Here is a 19,290-nt window from a genome sequence, read left to right as displayed (position 1 = left end):
TTGTGAAGTAATCTTTGGAGTACAGACATGTTTTGATGTATTTAATATAATGTCACGGCTCCAGGCTTCCACAGAACTATTTAGTTCTCTAACTGTGTCGCACTGGTCCGGGAGTATTCTTAGCCATTGTATATCACTGGTGCTTGGATAATTCAGGAGGATGCACTTATGTTCTCACATTATACAGACAGTAATTCTGGATAAGAGCATCTACTAAGTGAATGTAATTCAATGCAGCGTAAACAGTTAACAGACCAATGGACGTACAATAGTTGGCACTGTGCATCCAAGCAGGCACTCTTCTGTAGTAATTGAACCCCATAGTTGAAGCACCATACAACAGTCTTCAGATGAAACATAGTTTCCCATAAGAGTACATGCCTTCAAGGCTTTTGCAAAAGTGAATGACTCTGAAGATGAATGATGAAATTGGGGGTAGCTTCTTCTACACTCAAAACAGCAAATAAAGAAGTTGGGATCCCCTTGAAATCCATATGCCCATTTTTTTTTCTCAGCTTGCGCAAACACATTCACCGTTAATGAGTTCCTAATCATAATTTTTTGCTTTGAAATAAACTCATTTTCCACTAATGATGTATGCAAGAATGGAGGGGGGGGGGGGGGTGGTGGTGCAGCGTCTTTCATCTTTCAAATGCTGTTTAAAAATGCACACTGTCAGCTGTGAGAAAGCATTATGGGACAGAAATAGACCGGGCCTGTCTGCGTAGCTCTCTTTCCAGTTTTAGTTTTCTGTGCCGGGACGATGAAAGCACACGCCAAACAAGCACTTGGCACTCTGGCCCGGGCCCAGTCTAATCTACTCGGCGCTCCTCAGCTTTGAGCAGCACATTTAAATAGGTGTCCTTTCATTTCCTTACTTAACTCAACATTCTCCATTCTTTGAAATGGCAGCTCTCTGTCTTGCATACTTTTGGATGAATGTACAGTTTAGTATTAGAAGGACAGTGTTTTTTGTTGCTTTTTTTTTGGAAAGTTGTTAGCTTTTCTTTAGTTTGTTAGAGGACATCTATGTGTGTCTGGAAGTTATCAGAAAAAAAAACTTTAGGAAACAAAAAAGTAGCTTTTGTGATGTTCTATGCATTGCTCAAAGTCATGCTGCAGAATGTTTTTTAAGATTAGATTCAACATGGCTGTCTCCCTCTCTGTGTGTCTGTGTAGGGAGTTTGGATGGCGGGACCCAGAGCTGCCAGAGGTTATCCAGATGCTGCAGCACCAGTTTCCCTCGGTCCAGTCCAACGCGGCGGCCTACCTGCAACACCTGTGCTTCGGAGACAACAAGATCAAGTCCGAGGTAAAGATGGCACCTCTACCACAAGGGCAGCATGTGGCCAATAGAGGCGGTAGGGGGTTTCTGGGTGGCTCGTCCGATAAACCCACTACTGTAGGCTCAAGTGTGTGGATGTGCAGTGTGGTACTGAATTATGTCTGCCAGTGGAAACTGTATCCAGCAGCCCCTCGTGGTGATGCGTGATTGGTTGCAGTGTTGCTCAGGGAGAAGGGCTTCAGTCACTTAGGATTGGTCTCTTCCCGTTGCACAAGACGCTGATTGGGTGCCTGCATTCTGCCTACATCAGCTGCACTGAAATTTGTTCTCATGTTGCGGTGAGCTCAGCTGATAGAGTAGCAAATGCAGAGGCTGTTAAGAACCTGGAATAACATGCTTTGACACAGCAGCGTAGCCTGAAATGTTCATAGGGTTTGGCCTGCATAGAACTGGATATTATTATCAACTGAAGAAGGAACTATTGTCTTCCACAATTGAAAGAAAACAATAACATAAAAAATCATTCATGAGAACATGTTACAGTGTTTTCTAAGTGCCGTGTTCTCAGGAGTAATCATTGAATATAAATTTGCTTTGTCAGAGTATTTGTAATTATCGCCTAATTGTGCCGCTGGAATTAATGAGAAAAAGTTGGAGGAACACCAAACCAATAACATTTACCTCCCTAGGGCTTATACTGTGTGATAAGGCCCCCAATATTAATATAAAAAATATCAAATTTGTAGATAAAAACTGGAAATTGAGCCAAGAATATGAGGCAATAGTATCTGCCATTTAAGCATAATCCAATGAAAAGCACACGGCTGAATATTAGTTTGAGGGATAACAGAGTATTTTATTTATCTGAAACAGCTGTTCTCCATATTTCAGTTAATGTTTGTTATTGGAGGAATGCTATTTTCTGCTTTTGTGTTTGGTGTTATTTTTCAGGCTCTGCAGATGGCTAGACTTCAGTTTTACGTATTATATTTAAATAATGAAATGCACAGTGCATTACGGAATTAATTGGGTTCTGTGCAGAATAGAGCAACCCGATCTCATTCAGAATCACTGTCAAGCGTTCTGAAACAAAGCCAAAATACAGACCACATGTTCCATCACTGTAGTTTAGGACCTGACCTTTCTGTGGTTTTTAGGATTACAGGCAGATTTTAAAATAAATAAATAAATGGTTTTGTGAAAACTGAATGGGTATTTTCAGATTGGGGAGTGAAAATGTGCATATTCAGTAATTGTCAGTCACATGGGTTGTGTCATTTGTTTAAACCGGTTCCATAACGAAGTTAGTGCACTGTTTCATAAAAACGTGCTCAGCTGCCATTTTCTAAGTGACCTTCAGGACTTCTGAGTGAGGAAGCGGACAGAACAGACAGCACCGTTGCCTTGTAAGAAGCATGTTTTAACAAATAGCACCCTGGAGAATTGTAGGTACGTGTTCAATTAGCACTTCTCACTAAATTTATTTTATGGTTGTTGTGTTATCTAATTTACCTTCTGTTACAAGAGGAGAACGCGGTTAAAAAAAAACCCAGGACAACAAACAATGAAAACCCAAATTGAAAATGCAAGGAAGATGAAGATGAATAAAACCCACAATCGGCTATTTAAAAAACACTGTCTTTTTCTTTAATTGAATAAGCACTTGATTGTTATTGTAATTGTTAAGATTTAATTAATTGAATATGTCCAAAAACAAACATGCACCGTTACTTACTAAGGGAGGTTTGATGCTGTCTAAAAGTACTTCAGCAACAGAAAGCCATGGGGAACCATGAAGAGCAGGATGACTCATCCTAAGACACTAGACTCCCTGTGGCCTGGTGCTGAAGCCTGACTGTGCCAGTACCAAAAGGAAGCTGGCATAACCGGTTGCTATGCCATATAAGGAGATATTGAGGAAGCACTGTTGGGTGGCTCAACCAGCTAAGACACTGGATCACAGAAAAGAGGTCGGCTATTGCTAGCATGTTTGGGTGTAGCTTCATGCAAGAGAAATGGTTTTGGTCAGTGAGATTGTCCTTGTCTGACTGTACAAGAATGAGTGCTCTGGCTGATCAGAACATTCTTTGGTGGTACGGACTGTTCAGAACTGGGCAAAGAATGCAACTGAATATTGAAAATCTGTGGAACAAAATGGTGATTCACAAATATAAAACATTAGAAAACTCGGTTCGGTGAATTTTCCCATCGTAAATACCAATGTATGATTTATGTTTTGTACTTGTGCAAGGCTTTAGAGATAGCATGTTTACAGATTCACTCAGACAGTCACCTACATCCATACACTTCCCCGCATATTCCTTACATATACATAGCCCATACATTCGTACATTATCTCACATACACACACACACAGGTTATATTCAGTAACCGTAGTATGATAATCATCTTCACATCAAAGTGATATTACTTTCTTGTCACATTTTGTTTTTTTCCGCATATTTTACCCTGACAGAATTAGACTGTAAACCTATGATTCACTCCATGTCAAATTCTATGGGGAGAGCTGTCTAGAGCCTCAGAAATCATCACCCTCAACCAAGCTGTGAGCTGATTAATCTTCAGAAAGTGTCACAATCAAATTGGAATATGGACAGAAATTCCATTTGGAATGATGCAGCGCACGTGTGATGGAGGATTGATAGCATTGCCGGTGATATCTATTAATTCTTTTCCTGCGCAAATGTGTGCAAATTCCACTTTAAAGACATCATCAGCTCCCTCCAAAGAAACAGAAATGCAATCATAAGACATCATCTGGGCTTTTATTACCTTTCTCTGTCGCTTCTCCCTAGCACATGTCACAGGATGAGCTCGTCTGAGTAGTGTGAGTTTGTAAGTGGCTGTTCCCTTAGTCGCAGCACAGTGAGTGTCGCATGCACTTCTAATTGCCAAGAAAACCCAGAACTAACCCTTTCAACTTTTGCCACACCGAATTATGGACTACAATGTAATTATGTAACATCATGTAATGTAATGTAATGCAATACAATACAACGGTTTCAGGTGTTATATCATTGCTCAGGACACTTGCTGGCTCTGTAAGGATGTGGGATTCTGAAATCCCTTCCTGTGTGTGATATCAGTTTGGTGGAGTCATGCTGCCAGCCAAGGGTGGTTAGCCCTGCTTTCGATAGTCATGGGTTCTGATGGTTTCTGTTCTTACCTTCAAATTGGCAACAGATGTTGCTAGAAACCACACGAGGCAAGTTAATTGTATAATTAACAGCTTTGATTAAGTGTTGAAGCTCTGTGGCTCTCCAGGAGCAGGGTTTGTCACCCCTGTTATAGACCCTAAGCCACGTGCCCCGATCCCAACCCAGCACTGTAAGAGGATTGTGGGTTATTGCTCAGTTCCATACTGGAATCCAGTCCAGGGTTTTTACTCAGCATTGTAAGGGGATTGTGGGTTATTGTTCTGTTCCGTACTGGAATCCAGTCCAGGGTTTTTACTCAGCATTGTAAGGGGATTGTGGGTTATTGCTCTGTTCCATACTTGAATCCAGTCCAGGGTTTTTACTCAGCACTGTAAGGGGATTGTGGGTTATTGCTCTGTTCCATACTTGAATCCAGTCCAAGGTTTTTACTCAGCATTGTAAGGGGATTGTGGGTTATCGCTCTGTTCCATACTTGAATCCAGTCCAGGTTTCTTGGTTTTCCACCACAGAAATGGGAAAAAACTATGACCCAGTGAGTCAGACAGAGCTTACGCCACGTCTAGACTCCCAACAGCACTGCACTGTCCACACAGCACCACTTACTGAGGCGATGAATTTTACCCAAATTGAATCTGCCGCTGCCGTTCCTCCAGGGTTGATTGGCGATGTGAGCTAGATTACAGCGCGGTGACATTTAAAGAGTTAATTGCTTTTTTTCCTCACTCCTTTCTCTTTTTTTTTTTTTCTTCTGCCAAGAAAGCCTGCATCCATTTCTCATCTGGACTCCTGAGCTGTTGACGCTGTCTGATGCGTTTGCATGATATTCGCGTCTCTCGGCTGAGCTTCCGAATCCTCCGTCTTGATGTAACGCACCTAACTGCGATAATGTAAAACCTCTGCCGTGTTTCATACACAAAGAAGCATCTTAAAATCGCTCTGTCTCCTCACCGTGATGCAACATGAAAAACATTGACAAATTAAGCCCCAGACCTTCCATGTCTAGATATTATGTTCAGATAGGGGTTCTGGTGGTTTCAGAATGTATGTGCGTGTGATTCTTGGACCAACTGAGCGCCACCACTTTGTTGAAGATAAATGTTGTGATCAGATCTTATCATAAACAAACCAAAAAGGTCAGCTCCTGTGCTTCTTCTACCCTGCCTCTTCTGTAATACAGGAGCTTGTTAATGGGAGGTTTTTTGGTGCTTTTGGTGTTTCAAAATGTCCGTTCTGTGTTATACATGGTTGTACTCCTGAATGTTTCAAACATAAATGACAAGGAGTCACAGCTTTCATTGTTAAGAATTTTGAGCTAACCATCTGCTTAGTCTATAAATTCTGCTGTCCTGCCTTCTGCTCTTTGACTGACGTATCTATGCCGACGTATTCAGATTTACTGTAGGCCTGGTTCCAGTCAACATCTTACCTTAACTTTGACCTAGAAAGATTGACACATTGATGGAAAATTGCACTTGTGTCCAGACCTTAGTCTCTTAAAGGGACTGGAATGTGTTTGTGTTGCATGCATTTGAATTGCATCTCTGGACAACTGAAGCTGAACCAGCGAGTTCCCCTCTGCTCTGGCTTCGCAGGCGGGGGAATGGCAGTTTAAACAGGAGACAACAGGAAATCTGACAGAGCCGCAGCCGGGCCTACTGTCAGAGCTGCGCGCGTGTGCTTACGGCAGGGCACAGAGAATTGCTCTGGCAGTTTTATAGCCTTTCTCTCGACGATGGCGAGAGGGATTGGACACCTCCGGCGCATGATGTTTTTGCAGCAGAAATAGGCGATGCAGGCTAGCCGACGCCCCCGGTCTTTCCCAGAGTGCCACTGCCTGCTCAGACAGCAGCTTCATCAGTTTTAGCCTTTCGCTACAATACCTGAATTTTTTGCATGTGATGCCTGTTTATTGTTCATTCATTAAATGCATAAATAAAGCACTAAACCAATAACACTGGGGTTCTTAGGCCCATAGCAATAATAAAATATGCCGTGTTAATTCATTAATGCCTGTGCTCCAGGTACAGATTATTTTTAAACAGGGCAAACTTTTGTACTTTGTACTAACAATTTGGAATGCCTGGTTGTGTCTCATGTCTGCAGAATTCTCCCCTAAATTCACGAGAGTGCTTTCCTCCAAACTGCCATAAACAATGTTATAAACAGAATATATCTCACATGTGGGACTATGGAGTGACCCTCTGCTCCTCTCCTCTGTGTGTGTGTGTGTGTGTGTGTGTGTGCGTGCGTGCGTACTTGCGTGCTTGCGTGCCTATGTGTGTGTTTGTGCCTGTGTGTGTGTGTGTGTGCGTGCGTGTGTGTGCGCTTGCGTGCCTATGTGTGTGTTTGTGCCTGTGTGTGTGTGTGTGTGTGTGTGTGTGTGTGTGCCTGTGTGTGTGGTGTGTATGTGTGTGTGTGTGCTTCTGTGCCTGTGTGTCTGCTTGCTTGGGTGCCTGTGCGTCCGTGCGTGTGACAGATCCGGAGGCAGGGAGGCATCCAGCTGCTGGTGGACCTGCTGGATCACCGCATGGCGGAGGTTCACCGCAGCGCCTGCGGGGCCCTCAGAAACCTGGTGTACGGCAAGGCCAACGACGACAACAAGATCGCCCTGAAGAACTGCGGCGGGATCCCCGCGCTGGTGCGCCTGCTGCGGAAGACCACCGACGTGGAGATCCGTGAACTCCTCACAGGTGAAGCCCAGCCCGCTGAGCTTATCACATGTAATTAACCTTTAATAGCTATGCTATTACTACAGTGAATGTTGCATGCTTGAATTTCATCAGTCAAATGTCTAAGTTTGGTTTTGGTTGTATTGCATTACATTTATTTATTTATTGTTATTTTTATGTTAGGCCCTGACTATCCACAAATAATTCACATTTATTGACTAACCCGACTCGTGTCAGTAATCATTAAGCTGCATAAATGGGCGTGTGAATGCACCAGGCGTGTGCATTGCAGTGGAGGAGAGGTATCCAGTAAGCATGTGAATAATGTGGTGGCGTGCTGAGCCAGCGGCGTCAATGCTTCCTGGTTCTCTTCAGTGCTCCACTTTGCAAGGAGAGGATTGTGCTTTCGCCTGTGAGGCCAAACATAGATGTCTGGCAGAAACGGCAGATTTCGCAGAGGCCGAGTCGATTGTCTTGTTGGCAGGGGGACTGTACTAAACTAATTTGTTTTGCTCAGCGATGCAAGCCTCCAAACATTTCCAGGCAGTCAAACCTTTCTAGCGTTTACGGAGCCAGTTGCTATGATACCTTGTTGGTCTTAGGTTACAGCTTGCTGAACTAACCAGTAATATAGAAGCAATTAATTAGTAAGATTTTATTTTGTACTTGCTGACAGACAGGGGGAAATTATTATTTAGTAGTTTAAATAGGTTGGAAAGGTTATAGATATAATGGTAGAGAACCCAAAATATATATACAAATACCAGAGAAGCTAAACATTTTAGCAGTTTTTTTATTCAGAATAACTATTATTTTTTCTTCGCCGTTGGCTGGAGACTTGTAATTTCCTGCACTTATCTGAACTAAGAGGATATTTCCAGCATCACAAACAGGGACGTTGTTTGTTCTGCCTTTCTTTGACAAGATTGGTGTGGGTTTTGTCATTTAGATCTGCACCGTCTCTTTTGCACGAGAGATGAGAGCTCTCGTGTCACACATGCCCTTCTTTTTCCCATGGGTGAGTCGGCGCCTTAGAGGAAATGCAGTCTGCATGGGTCACTCCTTCCCAACGGAGCGCTGCTTTCCTTGGGAGCAGCATTCATAGATCACTGAACCGTGGAACCCTCCAAACGCAAGGGGCTTTGACCGTTTCCTATAGCAACATGCGCAGTAGCGACTCCTGAGCAAATGAAACAAAATGGTGGCTCACTGTTATTCAACAGAAGAGGCAGTCTTTTCATAGCTGCTCCTATGGCATGGAAATGTAAGAAAGCTTTTTTTCCCCATAGTTGTTTGTTACCTGATTTAGAAACCAAAGAGCTTTGGGTTAGTGTTTATAAAGATTATTTTCAAAACTAAATGGCAGAATGGTACCTTTGTCTGAATAGCACATTCACTGTGATCTCTGTGAGTCAAGTAGACTGTAGTGAGAGTTGTTTCAGAAAGTTTCACCTTCAAATAAATATTCAACCCCAGAGTCCCCCATATGCCAGATGAATATCTTCCAACACATTTGGGTTATGCTGAAAAACAATTCAAGGTGCATATTTTTATTTATTTCTCATCACTTGCTGCAGTCTCCAGTTTTCATGCATACATTCTTAAAATTCAATTTCCATTTTGTAATACACTGAGTGTATTTGATGTACACAAAAGAAATTGTGTACCTGGAGACACGGAAAGCTCATCTTTGCATTATATCAATCCCGTGTTTCATAGAAGTTATGCTGCCAGTTTTGCCTCATTGGAAGTCTTTGTCACTGTGCTAAGATTACCCACAGGAGCAGTAGCCTATGGCACCAGTACTGGCACCAGGCTGCCAGGAACCAGAAGGACAGTGGGCAGAGAGGAAGGAGGCTTGCTAGCAGCTTTCTTACTGTGTTGGAGGTCCAGCTGGCTGCCAGTTCAGTTTCATTGCTATTTTTTTCAATTCCCAAAATTGAAATTATTTTAAATGGGCTGAACATTTTAAGAGTAATGTATAGAGTTACTATTAAGCTATTATCCTGTTTAATGGGTACCTGTGGTGTTCACTTATAATGACTGATGTCTCTTGTGGTCATAATTTAAGATTTATATGTGTATGTGTTTGAACCTAAAGAAATCTGTGGTTTTAAAATTTGACATTCATGGTTTTAAAATTTAGGTAATTTTTATGTGTAGTCTCATTATGTAGTAAAGGAAAGGTGTTTAGTATTACGCACAGATACATACACAGAGGGGAAAAAGTCATGAATTTTGTGCAAAGCAGGTCTATAACTACATGGAAATGTACATCCTTCTGCAACTTCAAAGGTTCTCTGGGTGTTGTATTCGAGAATTGTATTGAGAACAGAGGTGCTTTTTGTGCCCTTTATTTTACAGAAGGCCAAAGTTTCGTCAACGCGCAGCACCTTCACACGCACTTTTTTATTACCCGCCAAACCCAGGCGGGTTTTCCCACTGGGAGTGCGGCCTTATGAAGTCAGAACCTGCGTTTACTGGGTTAGCCAGGGCCTCTCGTTCCCGCTGTCACCTTGAACACCTCTAAACGGCGCTCACGTCACCTCCCCCCGCCGTCCCGACAGAGTTCATTTGGGTTCACCCCAGCGGGTGTCCTCACACTTCGCCCCTTCATGTGAACGAACCGGCAGGGGTGCACCCGTCCCCATCCCCCCCCCGTGTCGGGCCGAGGCAATTAACCTCCTTCATCTCCGGAGTGAGAAACGCGCCGCGCGGGCCCCAGGAAGCGCGAAACAGGACGCGGAGCAGATAGCGGCCGTAAGATGTTAATGCCTTCCTGTGATGCGGTCGCACACCGCCGGCGCCGCCGCCCAGGTGAGCAGCACGCCGGCGCCGCGGAGGGAAGGCTTTGTGCGCTCACGGCTCCCCGGAAGATCGTGCGCGGAATAAAGATGCAAGCGGGAAGACGGAGACGGTTTCCTGAGACTGCGCATCGAACTCGTTCGGAGAGATTATGCTGGCCAGCGCCGAGAATAGCAGTCAAATAAATTGAAATTGCACGGAAGGAAGGAAGTAAAGCACAGTGGCCAATTTACTCTTCAGGCAAAGACAATCTTGCTGGACAGTTAAAGAGCCGGTTTAAGTTTTTTTGTTTGGACAGAGATAGATATTTTATTCCCCTTGGAGGATGTTCTTCCCACAGGTGGTGCCGTGCAGTCAACAGATGCATCCAGTTCTAACAAAGATGCCTTAATTATAATAACAACCTACCGACAGACTTACTTAGACACCGAGCGTCTGCATGTATTCAGAATTATAATGAGACCAGATTGCCTTAGCAGTGATAAACAACAGCGAATCGGAGAAGGCTTGATCAGTCTAACTGAACAGTTTCCTTAGGGTTCACTGCCCATTGCCTAATAATGGTGAATAGTGCGTGTGCTCTTCTCTGAAATGCCACGCCCAGTCATTCATTATTCTTATTTTTAATTTGTGGAATTTTAAAACAAGAAGTAATGTGACCCTTCATTCAATATTGTAAATATGCCGGTCACGAGTGGGTGTGGAGGGCATCAGGGCCAGCCACAGAGGGCCAATCGGTTTATGGATTTCATGCCACATTTTCTTCTTAAATTTGCTCTTATATAGCTGGCCCAATCTTATGCGTGATCTGGCATTTTAGATGAATTTATTGACAAGCTTGTAAATCAAAGCTGGTGCCTGTTTTTGGGTCTTAATTTGAAACAATTAATTGCGGTCTAACCCATGAGTAAACTGGTGTTGGTGTATAGAACTAATGCCCTCTAGCCCTCCAGGAATGAAACTGCCCACCTCTGGCCTCTGTGGCCCACACCCTAGCCAAAAAACGGAGGGTCTTTTAGCTTCTCAGCTGGTGAGAATGCAAAGCAGTGTCAGGTTTTTTTCCTGCCTACAGGTTATTTTGAGCAAAATCACAAATTCAACTGTGGAGCAATTTAAGTTGATTAAGTGGCAAATGAACTACACTTAGCAGCTGTTAGTGGGCAACATTAGAAATGCTTAAGGGATAGTCTGTGCACTGATAGTATTATTGCATACTGTTTAATAAATGAGACTGCCTGTCTCAGCATTGCTTCAGTAAAAAGCAATCCATCACAAATACTGTATATCATTCTTCTTTAATGACACCAATCGCAAATCAAAGGTTTATGTAATGCAATAATGCCCAGTCCACCACAATACCGTCAATCATTTGCAGTCATTTGAATTTATACTTAATTTTTCACTTATAGTACTTGCCATTAGTTACATCCATTTCTCTCTTGACAAAGAACATGAAGACATTTTGACAGCACAGGTCCTTCATGCAACATTTTTCTGTAAACAAGCTCTCAAGCTCTGGCTTTTTCTCTAGACTCCCTGTTCGGCTGTGACATTAAAGGGTTATTTTATTTATTTATACATTTATTCATTTATTTATTTTGTACAGGGCGTGTAGTCATCAAAGCATTTCTTTAAATAAGGTGCCATTATAATCTTGGCCCAGTATCTCGTAGCACATCTGTATATCCATCTGACTGTCATCCCAGCGAGCATGGGGGACGGAGTGGGGTGGGGTGGGGGGGGGGGGCGGCGGGCGGGTACAAGGGTCCACGACCTATCAGTCAAACCCCATCTGGCATACCAGTCATCCATCATGGCCACGCCACGTTGTGGCATTGTGGGTAATACTCTGGGTGGCCCTGGGAGTGTTGCGAGGCCATATCCGCTGCTCTGTCCTCCCCCGTGGAAACGCGATGCTGTCAATCACTCCCCATATGGAGGAAAGTTTGATGCACTTTGCTGGCTTCCTGTTAATAAAATGATCATGTGATCTCTGCGGGACCCTGGCTGGACTCTGCCTGCCTGTCCCCCCGTTTCTGAGTGAGGCAGATGACAAAAGGGGCTGGTTTGAGCAACAGCACAGTGCTGCAGCAGAGAATGTTCTTTTTCAATAGCGCTGTTTATATGCTGGAGTATTTGCCAGTAACAGGGAAATTCTCACCTTGTTTATTGCATAAGGCTTGAACAGCACACTGATGGTACAGAGTGTTCACCCCCTCACAGGTGGTGCCTGGCATTCTCTACGTCTCCTACCCTCCACTCTCATCCTACCCAGCGGAATTCTCAGTGTTAATTCAACTCTAACACCCGTTTCATGAGTTAAAGTCTACGTCTTCTCTGTGAGTGTTATAAGTACTCTGGCAGAGTTGTTTTATGCTAAACATTTTGCTGCATACCGTTCTTTCTCTCTCACATGACTTTTGTCTCGTGTGGTCCTGTTGTTCATCACTGTCAATATGTAAAATCAAAGCAAACCATCGAGTGGCTTTTAAAGAAGACATGTTTTACAGAAAATACCAGCCAGGTAACGTTTACGGTCAGTGGGGGCTAAAATAACAGCGCAATCATTACGTATTTGATTTATCATCAGGGGGCAACTGATTTTTAGTAGGAAATTTAATTTCTACCCTAAAGCTTCAAAACAAAAACAAAAAAATCAATTGGTTAGCATGCTATACTGTTGCATGATTTATAACTGGCATGTAATATAATATGATATTAACATTGTTATGAATAGTGATGTGCCTTTTCATTCCAAGATGATATAGATCTGGTGACATAACCATCATATGCAATTTGGGAAATCAGGACTTTAAATCAGGATTAATGCTCAGGGCGCTGGAGTACAGTGATTTCAGGTAATGATGAAAACCGCTTCCTATTGCAGAAATAAATTATACCAAATCTCCATCCCTCTCAGGAAGGTACGCTTATCTCTTCCCACGAAACCCGACATGGTGTTTTGTTTCAATAAAGTAGGCCACTCCTGGATAAATTAGATTTTCTTTTCTAATGCTGCCACGGTATTCTGCAATGCAGGGTTTTTGATTCCTGCATTTTCTTGTCTGTGTAATCTCTCTCGCACGGACTCAAGATCCATAACTGATTTAAGAAAGGGACGAAGATGCTGAATGATTTATTTTGGCAGTATTTTTGTGCAGAATCTTCCTTGTAGTTTCTTTTACATTTTAGTTTCCATTGATTTGCACAAGTTTGCTGGTGCCAGCTGTGGTGGACAGAAGTGGTGGTGGCATCGTGTGCTTTGGAGGAGAAGGTGCTTGTTTTCAGGCCTCCCAAAATTGACGACAGAGATTGATATGAGTGTTGCAGTGTGAGCACAATGGCGCAGTCCAAATTGGCAGAGGAGGGTGGGCATAAAAACACTTAGCCAAAGCCAGGCGTCTCCTTAAGTGTACCCTGAGAAGAGAGATGTGTCCATGCAATGAAAGTGATTTAGCGCCAGGGAAACTTACACAGGTTGCCACTGGTTGACACATGGAAGATGTGGCAATTTGTTTCTGAGCCCCTGGCCATGTCCCGTGGAATTGTGTTTGCACTGTGAGCTAATACGACGGAGCCTGATACATTTCTGTGGCTGTTCTGTGACTCAGAGCTATTACTTGTTATCAGAATCCCCTGGCCAATCGTTTTTCTTTCAGTGGCTCGGCCAATCACGGCTGCCCTTTGGTGACATCTGCCGTGTTCGCCTGACGGACAGCTTGATGTACCAAACTGTGGTGCAGGTGCTAATCTGCAATTTATCCCAAATGCTCCTGAAAAAGATGTAATGGGTTTAGAAAACACTCATCTTTCCCTGTAGAGAATTTGTCAGACTGTCGCTCACTTGTTATTAAAATGCCATTACTGTTCAGTTGTTGATGTCGTTTGGATTACGGGACATTTTACAGCAGTATTCAGCGCCTAAGGTCATGGGATTGTTGAGATATCATGTCTGGGGAGGTAATTAGAGCTATGCCATTTTTTACTTGTTTTTTTTAATTAATGGTGACTGGTTTAATCACTTGTGGTTCCCAGTCACGTTAAATGTAATAGTGCTCTTTGTTTATCTCATGAAAAGGCATTACCACAGACAATCTCCTCTTGCGTGACTCAAGATGTTTGAATGCCATGGGCGATCAATGTGTGTGTTATTATGATTTGTACATCAACATCATTATTAGCTATCATGTCTTACACATGAATTTTTCCCTTTCGGTACTTTAGCTTAAGCACCATTCTCAATAATGGCAACTATTCAGCCAGGATGCAAACTTGCAACCTCTTGGTTATAGTCCCATTTCCCAAACCCCTGCTCTACACTGGCGGTCACTCACCACATTACCCCTGAGTGCCCAGCTTTAGCATTGGCCTCTCTGGCTCCCCCTGCAGGTGTGCTGTGGAACCTGTCCTCCTGCGATGCCCTGAAGATGCCCATCATCCAGGACGCCCTGGCGGTGCTGACCAACACCGTGATCATCCCCCACTCGGGCTGGGAGGCCTCGCCCCACCGGGAGGACCGAAAACTGCACCTGCACTCCTCACAGGTCCTACGCAACGCCACGGGATGCCTGAGGTCAGCTCTGCCGCTCTCACTCTCTCTCCCTGTCTCTCTCACTCTCCCTGTCACTCTCTTTCTTCCCTTCCTCTAACTGTCAGAAGCTGCTTTCATCCCTCTTCTCTGTTCTAATGCAGCCCTGCACTAGCTCCGCCCCTATCCCATTGCACCGCCCACTGCGCTGCTCCGCCTTTCTCTCCAGTGCTGTGTTGGTCTTCCCACCGCTTCTCTACCTCAACTGCACTCCTTTGCTCCTCCCTTTATGCTAGTGCCCCACCCCTTACTCTAGTGTACTGGTTTTCACATTCCCACTACTCACATTCCTTCCACCTCATCCTAATGCGAAGCCCCTCCCTCAGCTCTGATGACCTTTCCTGCTCTGCCAATGCATCTCATCTGCTGCTCATAAGGATACTTTAAGTTCTGGCTCTGGGGGTGTATAGGAAGCGGCAATTATTTAATTACATAATTGTAATAGATGCAACTCATTCCTAAAGATCACTGGTCATCCTGCCAGGAGTGCCATTATCTCAGTCAGGGGTTAAAATCAGCCAACATGATAAGATGGCTTAATTAAATCTATATTAATATAATTGAAATAATTGCGGAAATTCTGTTCTATCTGCTGGTTGCCACCATATGCCTTAGCGAGCTCTAGCGTATTCTAGAGAAAGCCAGAGCAGAGAGGCAGTGTATGAGCACATTGTCACTGCCCTGCCTGTGCTGTAGGGATTTAGCAAGAGCAGTCGCACTCCTGGCACAGAAGCGAATCCTTTAAACTTGTAGTCCCCTTTTTTTAATAAGGACACTCTCCCGGTCCGCCGACGCCTGCCGTGCAGACAGGCCGCGTGTCTCTCAGTCACATTTCTGATCTCGAATATCACCGATTCTGCTCAGGGATGCCTGGCTTGTGCTGTTCTCTCATTCCCAGGGCTCAGAGCGCGCTCAATAACTCATCGAGAACCACTGAACCGTTGTTTCTGCAGTACTGACTCCACCCCCCTCTCTGCACTCCCTTCTCCGGTCCGCACCCCCCCTACCCCTCCCCCTAACGCTCCCCCTACCCTACCTACCTGTGGAAAAAGCAGGTGCACAGCCTGAAAGAAAATAATTCGCATTTATAAAGGCCTCAATGGAGAAAAAATATCCCCTCGCATTCACTCAGAATGTTGAAAATATTAATCCAAAATACCCAAACTGCAACCATGGTATCTTAACACCAATTATGTGAACAAAATGGTCCGGTACAGTTTGCTAGAGGGAACCTCTGAAGACTGTTTAATGTAAAACAATCCGTAGTTTCATTTTAATGAACGCTGAACACACATTTCCTCCCTCAGCCTCTGAATTCTTTTTGGCTATTCCGGATGGTAGTTGAAAAGCACAGGAAGATAAACTCAAGTTTAAAGCGCTCACCAAAGAACAGATGAAGAGCACACTCAAACGAGTGCGCTCCTGTGTTCGTGTCTTCTGGGAGTGCCCTCAGTCACTTTCATTTTTATTTTTTTAGTTATTGTGCACTCTTTTTATACTTGCGAACAGTAGGGGGCAGAGGTCTTATCCCCCCACGCCCTGTGTCTTTTGGACAGAGATGAATGGCATTGCAAGGCAATTTAAATAATCCCTGAGCAGTGGAAGGCGTCGGTTAAGATCAGAGGGGTGTGGCTCTAAGGGTACTGCTCCGTGGGTGTGATGTTTAACACACGCACACTCTTGATGGGATGGGGACAGGCAGACAGGGGAGCGCTGCAGTCTTCTGTACAGGAATACGTTTTGTGAAACTGTCCTCCAGTTGTGCTGGTATAGGTGCACGCGCTGCAAAAACGCCATATTTCATGACAAGATTGTTTGCTGTGATCCAGTGTATATTTGTTTATTATTTACTATAAATGTTGTTAAGTTCTAGCCCGGTGTTAATCAGTAGCCCAGCTGATGTTAGTAGCAAGTTTGTTGAAGCATGAATCCATGATTGTCAAGTCACGTGTGTATACCAGAATAATCTCTTATATGGACGGTGAGTTATCTATCACCCTATCTAAAGAACAGTAGACACAGTACAGTTAAACACAATATTTTTTTCTTTCACAAAAGACCAAAATTAAGTGCCCATTTTGCATTGCATTTATTTTTAGGTCCCAGTTCCAGTCAAATGTATATTTGCAATAAAACGGTACTTGCTAGAGCTACAACCAGGGATTCCCAGAGGTTTAGGACACATCGAGAAAAAAAAAAAGAAGAAAAAACTGTAGCACAGGATTGGATGAAAATTTCCCCAAACTTTTTTGCTCCTATGGGGAGATCACCAGACCAAATCTGCCAAAATTCTTCAAGAGATACCTCTGAGGGTATTATAGGAAAGGCACGGTTGTCTGAAATGAATTCCTTGGTGTTTTATTTTTGTCACATTACTTATACGAGGCCTGAGGAAATGCAGTGGTCTGGAAATGAACATAATTAATTGCATTACTTGAATAGCACAGATACAAGAAGAGCTACAGTTAGGACGTGAGTCGATGTGTCTCACGCTGGTAACTGTCTCCCAGGCTGACCCCACATTAAAAGGCTTAAATTCCTATTGGGGAAAAGTTAGAAGAAGAAAACTGATCTTATAATAGCTACAGAAAAAAAAAGCCGTGTGACATGCATGACTGAATCCCATTTTAATTAGGTTTAATAGATAACTTGAAAAGTAAGCAAATCCATTTTATCTCATTTATTTAGAACAAATGAAAATAGATTTGTGTCTGACATTTTCTTAAACTCTTAGTTTTACTGGGTAATGTAGCACATTCTCATTAGAATTCTTTTTCATTTCCATCCAACTGAGGATTCAAACTTGACTGCATCCTGTCAAATGTCTGAGAACATGTCAAACGTCCTGCCACATCAAAGCTCTCCTTTCTACCGTTCTACGCAGGAATTTATCATCTTTCTAGTTTTGAGAAAAGATGACAAAGCCTGGGATTACTGAGGAATGCAATCTCATTATTGGTTTTGTCATTCAATAGAGATAGCAAGACACTGTAATCCATAGCTGTTCACCAGTCCATGTTTTACCATAGGCCAGATTAGCATACCACCAACAGAACAGGTGGTTTGCTGTACCCTGTTGTTTTAGCAGCCATGTTTCTTATGGCTTTCCTGGATGTATGTACCACCCAATAAATTCATCAGTGCCATTTCCACGCAACTGTTTCATATATCTCTAAATGTGCTTAGTTATTGTATTTTTAAATGTATGCCATATTCACCAAGTTACAGCGAAGAAAGTGAGAAAATAATTGATTAAAGCCTATTTAAAATGAATTCCTAAGATTTCAGACAATACAGCGTTGAGCCCTCCATACGTGCGCTGCTCAATTTGTAAAGGTCTTTAGAAAAATCTCCATCAAAGCTCACACTTTTATTTTAGTCTTAATTCAATGCAGATGAAACTTTGCCGGTAAAAGAACAGGAGTGTTGGGGGGGTTTAAATGTGCTGATTTATGCCAGCCTGCCTTTATGAGAAAAGGCTGAGCAGGACTCCCCGGTCTCAGAATGATAATTAATGGATTTCACGGGTCGTTAGTAGAACAGGAAGCCTGGCTGAATATTAATGGGGCAGGAGCCAGCTCCTCGTTGCTGCACGATTCGCCCGACTCTCGTAGCCTGCTGTGTCGCCGTCCGCCTCGCCCGCCATCGCCGGGGTCGAGCGCAGCGCCCGCACGCAATCTGTGATCCCTCACGGGCGGGGTCAGCTGCGTGGGGGGCGGGGCCAGCTCCTGCAGGGCTGGGCTCTGTCGTGACTGACGGCTGAGTCCGGTCACCTGGTCGCCTAGGCGAACAAGCGGCTCTTCTGTTTGCTGGTAATTCAGCTCTGCTAAATGCTGGGAGTTGTGCCTCTGGCGCTGCTGACGCTAAAATTGTTGCCATTGGCTCCCCTCGTTAATATTCATGAGGCAGCATGGTCTGACAGATCAACCTTGCTTGGCACACTAGCAACATGGGACTTCCTATTACCACAGCCTTCTAGATTAGACTAAGGTTAATAAAGTAAGGTTTAGGCATATGGCATTCATGCGTACTGATGTTGCATGGGAACCACAGTAACTCAGTGCTGTTATGTGTGCACGTACTGGACTGGCATCACTGAGCAGGTGCAACACAGTTTGGCTTAACTATAGTTTCATCATTGGGGCAGAGTAGCATGCGATGGAAAGCACTGTCATGGTATAGGTCAAGTGCCATCTCCTATGTTTTTAATATATATTATGTACAGTTTAAGTTTAACATTAGCTTTAGCCTTTCTGTAAGGTGTAACATAAAACCCAGTGAAAGTGGTTGAATGCATTGCACTCAAGTACAGTAGATGGGTCAAATGAAGGTGTTTTGCTTGCTACCTTCTACCATAAATAAATAAATAAATAAATAAATAAATAAATAAGTACCTTTAATTTCATGGGTTTAATTGCTTGGTCTTTTTTTATCAGCTTTGATAAATTTATGTGATTTAATGACTGTGACTGTAAAAACCATAACCAAGTCAATGCATTATAGATGCCTTATTTAGATACCACATGAGGTGCATACTGTATCTGATAGAGAGTGGCTGCAGTGGATCAGCTTCCAAGCCAAACATTCTGTGCTTCTCAGCTGATTTTGTTTTATCAGTCCTGAGTGTTCTGAAATTAAATCAGTCCATAATAGAGTGTGAAGATAAGGTGAAAGTACAGTGTGAGAGAAATAGTATATCTCATGATGTCATTGTAATGGCATTGATAAGGGGGGAGGGAGGGAGAGTGAAGGATACACGTGAGC

General features: G+C 43.5%; 1 protein-coding gene across 5 annotated transcripts in view; it reads left to right on the top strand.

Moving 5' to 3' along the window:
• LOC118234146 (catenin delta-2-like) overlaps positions 1-19,290 on the top strand; it is a 178,390-nt gene that overhangs the window by 121,096 nt on the left and 38,004 nt on the right. For all 5 annotated transcript variants that reach the window (XM_035430527.1, XM_035430526.1, XM_035430525.1 and 2 more), the window contains 3 exons: positions 1,180-1,312; positions 6,941-7,154; positions 14,328-14,511. In XM_035430527.1, the coding sequence (XP_035286418.1) occupies positions 1,180-1,312; positions 6,941-7,154; positions 14,328-14,511 (531 nt within the window). The remainder of the gene's footprint in view (positions 1-1,179; positions 1,313-6,940; positions 7,155-14,327; positions 14,512-19,290) is intronic.

The sequence above is a fragment of the Anguilla anguilla genome, chromosome 8 (assembly GCF_013347855.1).
Source record: "Anguilla anguilla isolate fAngAng1 chromosome 8, fAngAng1.pri, whole genome shotgun sequence".
NCBI classification, from domain to species: Eukaryota; Metazoa; Chordata; class Actinopteri; order Anguilliformes; family Anguillidae; genus Anguilla; species Anguilla anguilla.
This window is presented reverse-complemented; position numbering and strand designations above follow the sequence as displayed.